At 39.4% G+C, this 16,745-nt stretch overlaps 1 protein-coding gene and 1 long non-coding RNA gene across 3 annotated transcripts; one reads left to right on the forward strand and one right to left on the reverse strand.

Annotated features, from left to right (window-relative positions):
- Positions 1 to 1,309: 1,309 nt before the first annotated feature.
- On the forward strand, positions 1,310 to 2,800 carry LOC133265125 (uncharacterized). The gene is made up of 2 exons (XR_009741869.1): positions 1,310 to 1,561; positions 2,373 to 2,800. It is a non-coding gene; the product is annotated as an uncharacterized LOC133265125 (long non-coding RNA).
- Positions 2,801 to 2,848: 48 nt separating this feature from the next.
- On the reverse strand, positions 2,849 to 14,743 carry RIOK2 (RIO kinase 2). Of its 2 annotated transcripts, XM_061445372.1 has the most exons (10): positions 14,642 to 14,743; positions 13,857 to 13,995; positions 13,117 to 13,233; positions 11,446 to 11,621; positions 10,155 to 10,243; positions 6,189 to 6,380; positions 5,679 to 5,771; positions 4,208 to 4,741; positions 3,728 to 3,824; positions 2,850 to 3,224 (listed from the first exon to the last, which is right to left on the reverse strand). In XM_061445372.1, exons 1-10 carry the CDS (start codon positions 14,705 to 14,707, stop codon positions 3,063 to 3,065), a joined length of 1,665 nt encoding a protein of 554 aa, XP_061301356.1. In that variant the 5' UTR covers positions 14,708 to 14,743; the 3' UTR covers positions 2,850 to 3,062. The 2 variants fall into 2 exon arrangements, with proteins under 2 accessions (XP_061301357.1, XP_061301356.1); XM_061445373.1 differs by lacking the exon at positions 14,642 to 14,743 and having other exon boundaries at positions 2,849 to 3,224; positions 13,773 to 13,888.
- Positions 14,744 to 16,745: the final 2,002 nt, after the last annotated feature.

Genomic DNA, 16,745 nt, shown 5'->3' on the forward strand with positions numbered 1-16,745 from the left:
GTTGTGTACTATGCTGGTTTTTAAATTTGCTTTTTTGGTCTCTGCATTAGTTCACTGTCCATATTTTTAGTTTTTTCATTTATCAACCTAATTATATTGCTTTCGTTTTGAAATACATATACTTTTATTCACTCCTGTTTCTATTTTGAATCATTTCCTGTCTGTCATGGGATGCATAGCTTTTTAAATTTTCGTTCTTTGTATTATTTTATCTAGTTATTATGGCAACAGAAGGGTGAATTATTTTTGGCCTGGTGGGCCCATGGCACCTCAGGCCATCAAGACAGAGATGGAACATATAGATGGGCTTGTGATCGAGGGATGGACTTGACTATGGACACTATTCCCAGGTTATTAATGAATGTGAAATGTGCATTTAAGCTCAAGTCTGATAGAAAAAAAAAAAAACAAACAAACCCACACCCCCATTCCTTTACTTGTAGAAAAACATTGTATGCTCAAGAAGCAGCATATTAAATTGCATCTGTATAAACATAACTGGTAAGGTTTTGATACTGTGAAGCTTTACAGAAACCCCAGTTAAAAAGCAGACTGAACAAACTACTAGAAAAAGAAAAGCGATACCAAATTTCCAAGGCTGTCAAGTAGAAATTTTTACCACCAGATGGATGTTACAAAGAATGTAATTTAAGTATCTTAAGAAAAAAGATCTGAATCAATCTTCTGAAGTGAAAACTTAAAACCCAACCAGCATCTGTTTAGATAGGTGATGTGGAGCTAAAATAGTATTATGGTTTATGATATGCATGCAAATACAAGTCACCTAGCTAACCTGGATTTGGAGGAGGCTGAAGGTTCTTAATGACTTCTTTGCCTCAGTCTTCACTGCCAAGTGCTCTGACCACACCACGCAAGTCTTGGAAGGCAGATGCAGGGACAGTGAGAATGAAGACCTTAGGCCCACTGTAGGAGAGGGTCAGGTTCAAGATCATCTTGAGAACCTGAATGTGCACAAGTCCATGGGACCTGATGAAATCCACCTGTGGGTCGTGGGTCCTGAAGGAGCTGGCAAATGAAGTTGCTAAGCCACTGTTCGTCATACTTGAAAAACCACAGCAGTCAGGTGAAATTCTTGATGACTGGAAAAAGGGTAATATAACCCCCATTTTCAAGAAGGGGAAGATGGAAGACTTGGGAAACCACAGACCAGTCAGTCTCACTTCTGTGCCTGGCAAATTCTTGGGGCATTCTGGAAAGCATGCTAAGGCACAGGAAAACCAACAAGGTGGTTGGTGACAGCCAATATGGCTTCATTAAGGGGAAATCCTGTCTGACCAATTTGGTGGCCTTCTATGATGGCGCTACGGAACTGATGGAAAGGGGCAAAGCCATTGACGTCACCTACCTGAACTTGTGCAAAGTGTTTGACACTGACCCACACAACATCCTTGTCTCTAAACTGCAGAGGCGTAAATTTGATGGATGGACCACTCAGTGGATAACTAATTGGTTGGATGGCCGGATGCAGAGTTGTGGTCAAGGGCTCAATGTCCAACTGGAGACTGGTAACGAGCAAGTCCAGAGGAGGTCCACAAGGATGGTAAGGGGGCTGGAGCACCTCTCATTCAATGACAGGCTGAGGAAGTTGGGGCTATTCAGGCTGGAGAAGAGAAGGCTGCATGGAGATCTCATAGCAGCCTTCCAGTATCTGAAGGGGGGTGTCGTGGTTTAAACCCAGTCAGGTAACTTGTTCACTCACTCCCAGGGGCTACAAGGAGGCTGGAGAGGAACTCTTCATCAGGAACTGTAGTGATAGAACAATTGGCAATGGGTTTAAGCTTAAACAGGGGAAGTTCAGGTTAGATCTAAGGAAGAAGTTCTTTAATGTGAAGGTGGTGAGGCGCTGGTACAGGTTGCTCAAAAAGGTAAATGCTCCATCCCTGGCAGTGTTCAAGGCCAGGTTGGACAGAGCCTTGGGCAACATGGTCTTGTGTGAAGTGTCCCTGACCATGGCAGGGGAGTTGGAACTAGATGACCTTAAAGTCCTTCCCAACCCTAACCATTCTATGATTCTATAATTAATTACTTCTATGTCTTAATATCTTGACTGTAGCAGACATTTTAATTAAATAAAGCAATTGAAGAATTTTGTATTCAGAGTCTTCAAATACTAGGGTAGGAAATACTTCTATTAAGAAGAACTTGTGCAATTACAAGTTGCAAAGACTCCAAGGTTCAGTACATCTTGGGTTTGCTTTTACAGACAGTTTCCTTATGCACAAGCTGTCTACATAGCAGAATTAGTTGAATCCTGGGCTGAATTTTTGCAGTTTGTTTATGCACTATATTCCTAAAGAATCTCCTCAATTCTGCCAAAGAGACACTGCCCCTAACTCCAGAATCTTTCATAGGGTCCACCTCCCTGGATTATTTATTTTTGCTGTGTGCTAACTAGCTGTAAAGGCAGATGTCTGGGCTCACTCCTATTGCTTCTTTGCTCCACACACTGACATACAGGGGGAGAAAGTGTTTGATCAGGATCACAGAATCATGGTATTGTTAGGGTTGGAAAGGACCTTAACATCATCTTGTTCCAACCCACCTGCAGGGAGTGTTGTGAGGTAGGGGTGCCTCACACTAGACCATGTCATCCAAGGCCTCATCCAATCTAGCCTTGGACACTTCCAGGGATGGGGCAGCCACAACCTCCTTGGGTAACCTGTGCCAGTGACGTTGGTGATGTGCTGAAGCAAAGACACTTCCGGTTTCTGCCCAATGGACAAAGATGCCTTTGCTCCCCAGGACTTTCAAATCGTAAGACACAGTACAACTGATTTATATATTAAAAAAATATTGTTGGAAATCGCTGTAGTTAAGTGATCTTGGCAGTACTACTGATACCATTTAAATTACAGTCAACAGTTTCAATCACAATCACAAACTAAAATCCCCCAATCAAAATCACAGTAACCATAATAAGGTTTATTAGCTTCCAGGAAAACATTTGCTTATGTATATGGAAGGATTATTGGTTATTAGCATAATTTTTTTCAACTGTAGACATTATGAATTTTCTCATGTTCTGTGGGAGCTTTAATGAATTATTCCCAGAAACAAGCTGCATCCAAGCTTGACTTAATGTTTTGCATATTTTCTCGACGTTGCTTGGTATAAATATTTGCCTCTCCTTTTTGCAACTGTTGCCTCAGAACAGACTTTTGCTGCTTGGTCAGTTGACGTTTTATCTTCCTTTTCACCAGTTCCTACAAATAAACAAACAAGTATCGGAACTTTCTGAAGATCATTTAGGACCGAGACATGACACAATGATATTGCATTTTCAGTATCAACAGGTGAAAAAGGCCAAATTAAATCTTGAGTCAAGCATCCAATTTTAAATTAAGTAGTATTAACTGTGGCTAGCAAAAGAAGTGAATGAACTGATTACATGTTAGTACATTAACATACATTAACCTCTTATTGGGTAAATGAGAGTTGTTAATGCTGATATAGAGCTTAGGTAAAACACTAAAGACCAATACATGAAGGAAAGATCTGGAAATCATTCCCCATAAAAACTTACACAGCTATCAGTCCTATTTTTCTGTGGGCATGGAAATGCAAACCAGAGAGGTACATGGTAACAGTCTTCTTTAAAGATAATTAATCCTGAAGAACATTTTTACACACAGGTACTAACAGCTGTGTTCATTTTAACATGGTCTGAGAGTAAACTAGATAGTAACATAACAACAATAGTACTTACTGCTGGTATGGTTGAGCAGCTCCCAGCACTTCTTACTGATGTGATACTTTCAGTCCTTGTTCTGTGCTCAGCAATGTAAGTGATGCTCTCTTCATTTCTAAAAAACATAAATAAATTTATTCCACTAGCAAGATAAACATCCTTTGCCTTTATGAGCACAATTTAAGTCTTAACTTTGAGATATAATCTGAGAACTCCCAATAGAATATGCAAGTATTACAAAACAATTACATTTTAAGTATTAAGACTAGTTCTTCAAAACAGGTATTATATGAAAGGAAGAATTTGTATCTATCAACAGGTTACCTATCATGAGATCAATAGGAAAGATACTGCAATTTTTTCTAAATAAACTGAATTATTAATCTTCAGTTTAAACAAGGGTAGCCAAAGAGTAGTCCTTTTTGAGCTACTTGAAAGATTTACATTTACTGGGGAGAGAGGAGGAACCACACTCCTAGATTGTAAATATAAATCTACCTGTAATGCCCGAATTTCTCATTTAAAGTTGACAAGTCAGCCAGATCAGGGCATTTGTCTTCATCTTCCTTATCATCAGAGCACCTTCTTCCACCTGTCTTACTTTTTACTTCAGCAGCATTTTCAGTTTCGCTTTTTCCCTTAAAAAAAGCAACTGCAGGACTCTCTGCACTTTCGTTGGACTTCCAAAGCATGGTTTGCTCTTCAGTTTTTTCTAAGGCTGAACTTAACTTTGACATATCCAGCCTTCGTGTATTTTCACTACTTTCAGTTGTGTCAGCCTCTTTATTGTTATACAAGTGGTCAGAGGTTCTGCTTCCAGAGAAATCACCCACTTCAGACATGAAGTCTGCATTATTTTCTTTATCTTTGCTGAAGAAGTTGAGCTTATTTTCAGCATCTTCTACAAATTCTGATGCCTCTGTTGTATTACCATCCTCATCAGAACTTCGTGAGTAAAGCAGTTCACCATCTTCCTGTATTTCTTTTGTATAACCACTGGCAGCAATCTCTCTATCAAGGGAACACTCTCTCCTGTGAAAGAAGTATGTTTTCTTTTGATAAGCTGATTCATCAAGCTACCAATATGCTACATTTTGGATTAAAATTACTAATCAAACTAGACTGTAATTACACATACTACTAACAAAGAGGGTGTACTCTGTTGAAACGTACAAAACACCAGATGATAGTGCTAAGCTTTGCTTAGGTAAAGTATTAACAGAATGTGACCTGAGAGAAACAAACAGAGAATTACTCCATCTTCAAAACCAGCATTCACTTGTTTATTTATTTATAGAAATTATTTTACGTTAGCAGGAATACAATCTGGCTTTAGGTTCAGATTATGTTTAAGTAAACAGAAGAATAAAGGACACACAGAGACTGACTCAAGTGTGGTACCACATTGAAAAAGTGCTCAGAATGAAATAAAACCCTTTTAATTCCAACAGGTTCAGTCTTAAAATAAGTTGAAAATTATTTTTCAGAAGGGACAAAAGACATTAGGATGAAACTTTGAACACAATAATGTTTGACAAGGCAAGCACTATTTACTAGCATTTAAAAAATAAATTTAAAATTGAAACCCAAGTTAACCCTCCAAATACTGGAACTGTCAAATAGCTTTGAGAAATGGGAGAAACTGATTCTGCATCACTGGTAACATTTCCCAGATCCTTTACCATTTGGATCAAGCTTTTGGATGGATCTTTCTTCCTTAGCTGCAAGAGGAAAGACAAAGGAGGCAATAGCTGATTTTAAAGCATGCCCTGGCTTTCTGGAAGCCACTTACAGTAACTCTGGTTGAAGAAAACATAATAGGAATGACAAAAATATAATCTAAAAAATGCACAGTTGGGCATATTTTAATTTTTTGTCTTTAATTTCTTCTACAGGTATCCTACAGACACCCATTTTTCTCATAAAACCAGAACAAATAGGAAACTCAAATTCATCTGGAAGTTTATACCTGACATCTTTGAATTCTGGGAAGACCTCACTCTCGTAGTTGAAGCGTTTCTTAAAGAACTCCTTAATACAGTTCACATCTCTGTCAAAATACCTGAAAAGAAAAAAAACACAGAATTGTACAAGCACAAAATCAAGGTAATGAAGTCTACTGCAATGACAAACTTTTACCGTATATTTCTCACCTTATACTGAGTTCATTTGAAAATTATTTGTTAGTGATCCCAAGACAAAAGGATAGTGAAAAAAACTGCATGCAGTTTATTTCTAAGCATTTCTTAACTAAAAAACATCATTCTATCTGAGAAGCAGTGAATTATTTATTTATCCTAAAGAGACATTTCTACTCCTTCATAAATCAAACTATGTTTGAAATGTTATTCATGCTGCCTGACAACAATGGTAGAAAAAGCATCAGAGACAGGTGTATGGAAACAAATAATGGTTGACAATTTACTGTCACAAGCACTTGTCAGATTTACTTAGAAAACATCTTTAAATTTGAACCTACCATTCGGCATTTGTGTGTGATGTTGATATCATCTGAGGGAAATCAATCATAGTGACATGGTCATCATTATCCAATATGAGATTAAATTCATTGAAATCGCCATGAATCAAACCATGATTGGCAAGTTTTACAATCAAATCCATTAAGTCACTGTAGACAGAGGCAGGATCTTCCATGTGGTGCACCTGGCACCTGAAAAGTTAAATAAAATACTGTGAACCTCAAAAAACTCTTAATTTTAAAATATTGACAAAATATATGAAATACATCTGACAGAATTCCAGGGTAATTCAAGTTAAAAGGGTCCTTGGGTCTCTAGTCTAAGAAGCTCCTCAAAAGCTGAGTCACTTGTGAGATCAGACCAGATTGCTCAGGGCTTGAAAAATTCCAGGAATGGAGACTGTGCAATCTCACAAAGCACACTGTGGCACTGCCTCGCTCTCTGCAAGGGGAGAAAATGTCTGTCCAGGCTAAATCTCATTTCAGCTTATGCTCATTGTCTTCCCTCTCAGGCACTACTGTCATGATGCATTGTTTAAATAATAGATCCATAAATGTTTATGTCTCCTGTTTCAGGTACCATCTTATGGTCTCAGTAGAAAATAGGTATTGTATTGAAATTCAAAATCTCCACAACATTTTCTTTTGCAAAAATGTATTTTTTAGACCAAGTTATGGGAAAAAATAAAAAAAAGCTGAAAGTATTGCTGAACTTGTATCTGAGAAAGCAAAGTACCTTCAGTGTAACATGTCTTTAGAAACAGACCAAGTAAAGTGGCAGTTATCTTCTTGTACCAGGAACTGTCAGCATTTACAGTTATTGTGAAGTATTTTTATCTAAATGCAGCATTACAATATGATAAGAATGGATCGGTTGTACAGTACAAAGCATGAACAATGGAAATATAGCCGCTATTTAAAAGGCTTCTGTTGAACCCTTTCATATTTGTACCAAAATTGGTGACTGTTCTCACAGGCACAGGTCCGTATTATAGAATCATAGAATATTTAGGGTTGGAAATGATCTTAAGATCATCTAGTTCCAACCTGCCTGCCATGAGCAGGGACACCTCCCACTAAACCATGCCACTCAAGGCTCTGTCCAGCCTGGCCTTGAACACTGCCAGGGATGGAGCATTCACAACTTCCCTGGGCAACCCATTCCAGTGCCTCAGCACCCTTACAGTACAGAACTTCTTCCTTATATCCAATCTAAACTTCCCTTGTTTAAGTTTTGATCCATTACCCCTTGTCCTATCACTACAGTCCCTAGCGAAGAGTCCCTCCTATCCCACATGCTCTTTGAATTTGGAAGTCATGTTAACTGATACCTTGCAAGATAGGAATCTCAGGTCCCAGTGACCAGGGGGAAAGGCTGAAGCAAGGAAGATCTACCCTTGGAGTTCACTAAATACTTAGGCAAATGGGACATAGAAGTCCATGAACCCTGACAGGATGTACACCTGAGCTTTAAGGAAGCTGGCAGGTGGCACTGCAAGGCCATTCTTGATAATCATTGATCAATTATGGCAACTGAGAGAAGCATCTGAAGACTGGAGAAAGGCAAATGACACTGATGTTCAAGAAGGGCAAGAAAAAGGACTCAGCAAACTACAGGCTGATCAGCCTCACCTTGAACCTTGGAAAGGTGAAGGAACTGGTAATACTGGAAACCACTGTCAGACCCATTAAGGAAAAGAAAATCATCCAGAATAGTCAACCACATGAATTTCTGTGATTAACTGACTGGCCTGCTAGATGGCATGGATAGCAGTGAATATTATCTACCTGGACTTTAGTAAGGCCTTTACAGTGCCTCACATATGATCCTCATAGAAAAGGATCTGATGTTGATGTATAGTCTAGATATACAGTGAGGTAGACTGAAAACTGAAAGCCTGAGCACAAAGTCTCCTTGGAGACCAGTGACTCACAGTGCGGCCCCAGCAGTTGAAAGTGGTTTCAGTTTCCATTTAACATCTTCATTAATGAGCTGCATGATTGGGCAGTTTGCAGACATCACCAAACTGGGTTTGGCTGATATGCCGGAGGATTGTACTGCCATCCAGAGGGACCTCAACAGGCTCAAGAAATGGGCCAGCATGAACCTCATGAAGTTCAAAAATCAGTGGAAAGTCCTGCACATAGGAACCTCATGCACCAGTATACACTGTGTATTACTCAGCTGGAAAGCAGTTTGGCAGAAAAGGACCTGGGGGTCCATGTTGAATGTCAGTCAGCAATGTGCCCTTCCTGCAAAGGTGGCTGATGGTATCCTTGACTGCATTAGACAAACCATCACCAGCAAGTCAAGAGAGGTAATGCTTCCCCTTTATTCACTGGTGAGGGAACACCTGGAGCACTGCATCACTGCACTTACAATACTGGAGACCAACTAAAAAACACAATGATGATTAAGGGACTGGAGAAGCTCTCCTGTGTGAAAATGCTGAGAGCTGGGACCATTCAGCCTGGGGAAGAGAAGCCTCAGGGGGATCTAATCAATTTATATAAACACCTGAAGAAAGGAGGGTATAAAGAGGACAAGGCCAAGCTTTTTTCAGTGATGCCCAGTGACTAGACAAGAGCAATGGGCACACACTGAAACACAGGAGAATCTGTATGAACATAGGAAACGCTTTTTCCACTGTGGGTATGACTGAGCACTAGCACAGGATGCCCAAAGAAGTTGTGGAGTCTCCCTCCTTAATGACACTCAAGAGTCATCGGGGCATGGTCCTTGACAACCAGCTCTGCATGGCCCTGCTCAAGCAGTGAGGCTGGACTACATGACCTCCAGAGGTTCCTTCCAACCTCAAATACTCTCTGGCTCTGTGAAATGTGAAATAAAGAGGTAGGCTAAGAAAAACTGAGACCAATTTGCCAGAACTTTGAATAAGGTTGTACTTGTCAAAGACAGCATAATAACTGTTTACCAAGGTCACCAACTCTGCACTAGTTTTTCAACACAGGCAATGGACAATAATAAAACTGGCAACTGGCTGGAATCCCTCCAGCTTTTTGGCGATTATTTTATGTTGCTATATTTGAAATAATTCTCATCCAATCCTTATCTCCAAGTTAGAATCACGAAACAAGAAAAGCATGGTAAACTTCCATTGCAGATGTCAACATGGAACTTGGAAGTCCTCTATGTATATGATGGATGTGGAATTATTTAAAAAAAATGAAGGTGGGGAGAAAATATAATGAAGTCTCTTCCATGTTACTCTTCAACTGTTATACTTTGGGATTAATTTCCTTTTGATTAAACTGCCCACTTTAGATCTTGATTACTATACAAGAGCATGGATTTGTTAGTTCTAGAATTACACTTTAAGCCTCTGGATAAGTAGCTAAGTTATTCTACGTTATATCAACTACATAGGGCTTTTGCATTCTGTTTTGCAAACGGAACAAACCATCCCTTTATGCTCAAACAAAGAGATTTAATTTTCCTAGATGCTGAACAACTCAAGCAAAGTAATCTGTTTTGGAGGAGCAGAACCAAATTATACATAAACAGAGCAGAAGGTCTAAACCAGTAAATTATAACCTTACCCGAACTACCAGAGCAAGGATCACAAACTGGAGCTCAGAACTTGAAGGATATTATATTCAATATTGTACATATCCAATAGCATACAGAATATGTGGTTTATGTGTAGGAAACTGTTGGAATACTAACCTGTGTCATGCTACTCTTTTACTGTATTCTTTAAAAAATTAGTAAATTTCACTAGTTTCGTCAGACTAAGAAAAAAACAATTTCTCTTAATAAAAAGGTAAGAGAAGAAAGACTACAAGTTAAGTAGAATGCTAGTAAGTGTGGATTAGAGCACATTATTCTGCATGGTGAAGTCAGAATTCGCTCACATGACAATGAAAAAACATAACCCTGTTACTTTATTGAGCCTAACACTGTTAGGGTTTAATAAGACAGAGAATTCAAGCTTCAGTACTTACAAAGGATAGCCATCAATAAGCTCCATAACAACTGCATGCCTGTTGTAGTCTATGGGTTTCGGAACAGGAAAATTTCTGTCATGTAAAGCCTGGAGACAGTATATTGAAAAATTAAAATTGAATAGTTAAGAAAACATTATATATATTGACAAACTTCCACCTAAGATAAATGTTACTGTGGAGGCACCATACACTCCTCAAATGCTAACTGGATGCATCGTGACACACTTAAGAAGGAAGACTGTAACAGCCATTTCAGCTTTTGCTGAAAAAAAAACAACAAACCTAAGTTTAGACACTAAGTGTGCTTATTAAGAGAAACAAGAAAATATATCTAGATCTGTTGAACAGACAAAAGGAGGAGAGAAAACTAGATTTTTATAAATAATCATGTTTTTCACTATTAACTTTCAATCACTGTAGAACATCTGTATTTTTTTAAAGCAGGTTAAAAACGAACAAACAAAAAAATCGGAGTAGCAACATATGCTTGGAAATGCGATCTTTTCCCACAGTATAGAACAAAGCCTGCCTTTTCAGATCAGAACACCTGTCTAGATTGAAAGATTTTCCACAACAGCACAGGAACAACTGTAAACACGGGAAATTAGGAAAAAAGGGAAAAAAAAAGAAAAGAACGACAACTGAACAGAAAAACTCCCAGTAATTCTGCCAAATAATTGTAAATTTCCTTAATTTTTAAGGTATTTTTGCAAGCTTATGCAATAAATTTTAAAGGAAAAACAGCAGAACTGGTGATACATAAATTGTCTATCCCTAAGTAACAACTGTTGAAACTTTTTCATGACACCTGCTTCTGTTCCACAGGACTGCAGTGGCAGGACAAGGGTTAACAGGTTCAAACTTTAGCAGGAGAAGTTTAGATTAGAGATAAGGAGGAAGTTCTTTACTGTGAGGGTAGTGAGCCACTGGAATGGGTTGTCCAAGGAAGCTGTGAACGCTCCATCCCTGGCAGTGCTCAAGGCCAGGCTGGACAGAGGCTTAGGCGAGGTGTCCCTGCCCATGGCAGGGGGAATTGGAACTATATGATCTTAAGGTCCTTTCCAACCCTAACTATTCTTATGATTTCCATGACAAAGCTTCATTTTGTCATTGGAAAGTGTAAAAGACATACAGCACTGAAATTCCGAGACATATACTTTAAGTCCACTTGGGACAAAAAAAGTGTAAATCTTACAAACATTGCAAATATAAACTGATCAAAAGACAGTTAGAAAAGTATCTTCCAGTCTATTACACCACTGTTGATATTGCATGAGTGGTCACCTACCTTCATATAGGCAAACTCCTTCGTTGCTGCTAGCCGGGATAAATACAGCCATGACATTTTATGTCTGTGCTTGTGGTAGTCACGTTTATTTTTCAGACTGCGAAAGGAAGTTCTTCCAAGCCTATGTAATTTCAATGCAAACTGTTGTTCCTCTTCATTTGCAACAATATAAATATCTGCAAGGCACATAATGGCATAGGTCCAAGAAATAAATGATATCCAACAAGCTAGTATCTGATTAAAAAGGTGCAGCAATAAGCTTGCTATGTCACTTCTCACAATTACTATTTCTGGCATGGCCAGTTCTACTACAGTTAGTAAAGACAGCTACACAGTACCCTATTAGAAGAAATATTGATGTGATCTGAAACATCTCATGTAGCACTAGATTTTACCATTCCTATACTCATGTTAACATCCCCAGGCCATCTGCACAGCAAATAACAAGTATAAGCAATCCTTGAGAGAAATCTAGGGCAGATACTGCTGTTCTTAATCACACTGTGGAAGAGCTGCCTTTTTTTCTACTGAGTTGACAACCCAAGGGACCAGCTTCTAAATTTAAACATGGCTAACAAATACCCTATGTTTTATTTCTACCATTTGTCCCAAATAATCACCTTCTCATTCTTCAATTCCACAAGTTATGTACTCTATCAAATAAACATCAACATTAACATAATATGAACCAGTAAAGTATTGCAGTAGTTTTAAGATAGTAAAGTAAAACAGACTTAAGTGTGATGAAAAAGATTATCTTTTTGCCAAAATGGTCCAAAACTCTTCACAAACCATGAGACTATCATGGTTTAAACCCAGCCAGCAACTAAGCACCAAGCAGCATCTTACTCACCCCTCTCTTTCCCCTCCCCCGGCAGGATGGGGAGGAGAATCAAAAGAATTTAAAACCAACGGTTGAGATAAAAACAGCTTAATAATTGAAATATAATAAAATACAATACTAATACTACTAGTAGTAATAATAAGGGAAATAACAAGGAGAGATATATCAAACTAAAAGGGGGAAAAAAAAAACAAAACCAAAACAAACCCCAATGAACACAAGTGATGCCCAATACAATTGCTTACCATCCACTGACCCAACAAGTGATCACTCCCTTCCAGGTAACCCCCTGATTTCTATACCAAGCATGACATGCTCTGGTATGGAACACTCCTTTGGCTAGTTTAGGTCAGGTGTCCTGTCTCTGCTCCCTCCCGGCTTCTTGTGCCCCTTCTCACTGGCAGAGCATGAGAGGCTGGAAAGTCCTTGATCAGGGTAAAGGCTACTGAGCAACAACTAAGTCATTGGTGTGTTATCAGCACTGTTCTCAGACTAAAGCAAAAACACGTCACTGTACCAGCTACTAGGAAGAAAAATAATTCTATCCCAGCCAATCCAGGACAGAGACAAACAGCATCTGCATGCAAAGTACCTTTTACGGGATGAACTAAGAATCAGACAAAATGGTCGAAGTATAACAATACTCTTGTGAAGAAATACTCAAATGCAGCCAGAAGCCTCACATAGTACTTCAACTAGTGAGCCACAAATCTCGGTGTTTGACAGATTAACTGATGTCACTCTCCAGAGTAAAACTTGCCTAGTTTCTAGCAAAATATACACAACATTACAGGTGTGTTTACTTAATTTTTTTTTTTTTTAATTACCTGATTCTTTGCCAACACCCATCTGGTTTCCAACAGAATTTATGACTTGTCGAGAAGACAGAGTTTTCAAAGCAAGGTAATCATATCCTGCATTAGTTAGCCGATAACCCTGTACAGCTAGGTAAGAATAAACAATTTCTCATTACGTATACATTACAATTGAAGTAAGTCTCAATTTAGTCTTCTTTTAGCTTACAGCGCACTACACCCAAGTAATATTTCACCCATAGGCTAACATCAGTCCACTCTGACAGAATGGTAAAAACATTTAAGTTCCTGCAGGTTTATGAAAATTGACAAATGGGCAAATGACAAACATGCCATCAGCCCCTCTCTAATAGAGGCAATCGTAGTATTTTAAATAGCCTGGAAAAACATAAGGAGCATTTCAGAAGATATGCATATAAGAGAAACAGCAGGGATCTGGGATTTGGCTTGATTACTGTGCACAACTTAACACTGTCTTAACTGATGATTCTTCTATTTTTCATGACTTTGCAAAAAATAAAGTTAACGGTTCATCTTTTTCTGTCTGTCATCCTTACAGGCATAAGCAACTCAGCAGACAGCTACAACATTTGGTGCTGCACAAACCCATTTTTCCAGGGTAGGTCCAGAAGGTAAGGCTAGCAAGTGCTCTGGATGCTCACACGTACCAAGCTGCGGTACTTCTGCAATTACCACTGTGAGACATTAGGGACAGAACAAGAGAGGAAATCCAATACAAAATTCAAACTCACTTTTAGTTCGTTCATAAGCTAGAAGTTTGTGTTTCACCAACTCTCTCAAAATTTTATTGCAGCCACCATGTTTAAGGCTGGCAATGGAAGCAATTAAGCTAGCAGGAACTATTTCATGGTTTTTCATGCCCATTTCCACCTAAAAGAATAAATAAAAATAGATTTGTTAGATCCTGTGTTCAACAATGGAATAATAACAGATCCCACTTGAGACTAAAATAGATTTTCACGGATAAATTGTTACTTTTTAATTACTTTACCAAACCTTTAATATGCACTACTGGCCCTTGATATCCTTCGAATAATTCTGCCTTGAAATTTCTACAGTATTGGACAGAAGATGAACAGCTTATTAGATTTCATTCTCAGGAGTTCTACATTTCTGAAATGAGACTCTTTTCCCATACAATCATGGCTCACTTTGCCTTTCCACTAATAGTTCAGCTGTCAGTAGCAATCAGCATGCGTGGAGAAACTGGTGACAATGACTTATATCACCTGGGCAGCCCTAGTGTTAATAATCCCTTCACGGTGGTCAGAGGAAGAAAAGACCAGCACGACCTCACCGGGCCCTCCTCACCAGAAAACGCCAAACCGGACCCTCGGCAAAGCGGCGAGAACCATTCTCCTGCAGCCTTTCTTCCGCTGCCGTCTGCGTCTCCCATGAACGCATGGAGCGCGCCCAACCCTGCTTAACTAACTAGCCACGAGGAGCTACGTGAGCAGGACTGGGCCAGGCCTCATCTCCTCCCCGCCTCCTCAGCCAGGCCTCCCCACCGACTCACCGCTGTCAGCACTCTGAAGTGCTCCCTGGAAAGGTACCGAAGCATCACCACGTTCAGCTTCCCCATGACTGCTGCCGCCGGCACGCGTTAGCAGCACAGTCCGCTCACGCCAAAAAACGTTTACCCAGTCCCCTCCGCAGCGAGGAAACCACCGCACCGCCCAAGCGCATGCGCAGAGTGTTCACACGGAGCAGCAAGCACCGCCCAGGTAGAGGGAGTTGCGTGCGGGGGTGCTGGCGGTTGTGTTTGTCACTGGTGGGGGAGCGGGTCTGGGGGAGGCTAACGGAGCTGGCGAAGTGCCTGGAGTAAACATGTGATGAGGAACAGCGGAGTTGGTGTTGTTTGGACTGGAAAAGAGAAGGTTCAGGGGGATCTTATCGCTCTCTACAACTACCTGAGAGGAGGATAGAGTCAGGAGGTGGGGGTCTCTTCACTCCAGGAAAAGGAATAGGACAAGAAACGATGGCCTCAAGCTGCGCCAGGGGAGGTTTAGACTGGGTATTAGGAACAATTTCTTCACCAAAAGGGTGTTCAGGCATTGAAACAGGCTGCCCACAGAACTGGTAATGGGACCATCCACTGAGGTGTTCAAAATCCGTGTATAAGAGACCCTTAGTAACATGGTTTAGTGGCTTTGGCAGTGTGGGGGAAGTTGGACTTGAGGGTTGCAAGGTCTTTTCCAACCTATATGATTCTATGATGTGTTGGCTAGATAATGTATGTCAGTTAATGCACCTGTGTCAGGTGTTTTGTTGTTTTAGGGTAGTTTGTTTTGGTGTGGGTTTGTTTTTTGTTGTTGTTATTTTGTGGTTTGTGGTGGTTTTGTTGTTTTTTTTTGGGGGGGGTGGTTAGGTTTTTTTTGTTTTTTTTGAGGAGGTACTGTGTATTTTTGTTTGGGTTTGGTTTTTTAATTAATACTATTTTCATTTCATCCATGTTCTCACAATGATATATTCTGATCTGCTGTCTGGAATCTCTTCTGCAAGGTTTGCTGGGAAGCCTTAGAAGATGTGATGGCTCTATAACATCTTTGTGCTAGAAACACCAGGAGCATGTGACTGCAAGATGAGTTTCCAAATGAGGTATCTCAAGGCAAAAAAATGAAGACACTAAGCCACTGTACAGTTACTTAATTAAGAAACTGGCTGTTAGTTAAGAGCCTGAATATACTTCTGTAATAATAATACTTCTTTCCAGAACTTCATTTTCATTGCCCTTAACAAGGAATAGTAACTTTAAAGATTTCCCTCCTGTCTGTCTCTAGTATGAGCTACTGCTACTGTCCTTCAGATACTTTGCATATTCTTAATATAGAATCACTTCTTTCCAGCACAAATATATTCTGAACTTACAAGGAGGTCTCTAGAAAGTTTAACATGTAAACTGAGATGATAAATTCCCAGTACAAACAGTTAAAATAATTGAAGCTTTCTTAAAAATTGTTTGTGAGCTTAAAATTATAACCATGAAAAAAAAAGTGTTCTCTAGAAGTCTGCACTCATATAACAAAGTTAGTGGGGGCTGTAAAAATATGGTTATTTTTGGCTGGTCAGTGTACTTCTAAGGTCATATTGCCTTTATCAGGAAGAATATGAATAGCAAAATAGCATTTTTGATATTTTTAAACTTTGACTCATGTGTGCTTGTGTATGTGAATAGACACCACCACCACCCCCCCCCCCCCCCCCCCCCCCCCGGTATTTGTAAAAACTTTTCTAATGATTAGCAAAGTCTATGCCAGATGTACAAATGCTGCACATTCCTTTCTGAAGGTAGTTTTATAAATCCCCAAAAAGCTCTAGTTGGATATAAGGTTTGAACAGCGCAGTTCATGTAGTAGACTCTTCGATAGCAGTTTTGGAAAACTACTGTTCTCAAGACAGATATGAATGCTTATAATTTTATTGTCAGGAGTCACTTTTAAAATGAAAATTAGTAGTAATTCTTTAGGGGATAGTTTGTGGCAGTGCTACAGTTTCTAGTTTAGGTAACTCCTAATATGTCTGAATTACTAAAATATATACATATACTGTATGTATAAGGATCCCACAGCAATTGCTGTATTTTACCCACATGTTTATACCTGGAATTCCAAGTCAGCATT

Source organism: Pezoporus flaviventris, unplaced genomic scaffold (genome assembly GCF_033815535.1).
Source record: "Pezoporus flaviventris isolate CSIRO_AGI_PZ_B2104156 unplaced genomic scaffold, CSIRO_AGI_Pfla_v1 ptg000004l, whole genome shotgun sequence".
NCBI classification, from domain to species: domain Eukaryota; kingdom Metazoa; phylum Chordata; class Aves; order Psittaciformes; family Psittacidae; genus Pezoporus; species Pezoporus flaviventris.

Coding starts and splice junctions, on each gene's coding strand:
- RIOK2 (XM_061445372.1), bottom strand. CDS start 14,707: ATGGGGAAGCTGAACGTGGTGATGCTTCGGTACCTTTCCAGGGAGCAC. Junction 13,234..13,856: donor AGCTTATGAACGAACTAAAA/GTGAGTTTGAAT, acceptor ATTCTTACCTAG/CTGTACAGGGTTATCGGCTA. Junction 3,825..4,207: donor GAGAAATTCGGGCATTACAG/GTAGATTTATAT, acceptor TATGTTTTTTAG/AAATGAAGAGAGCATCACTT.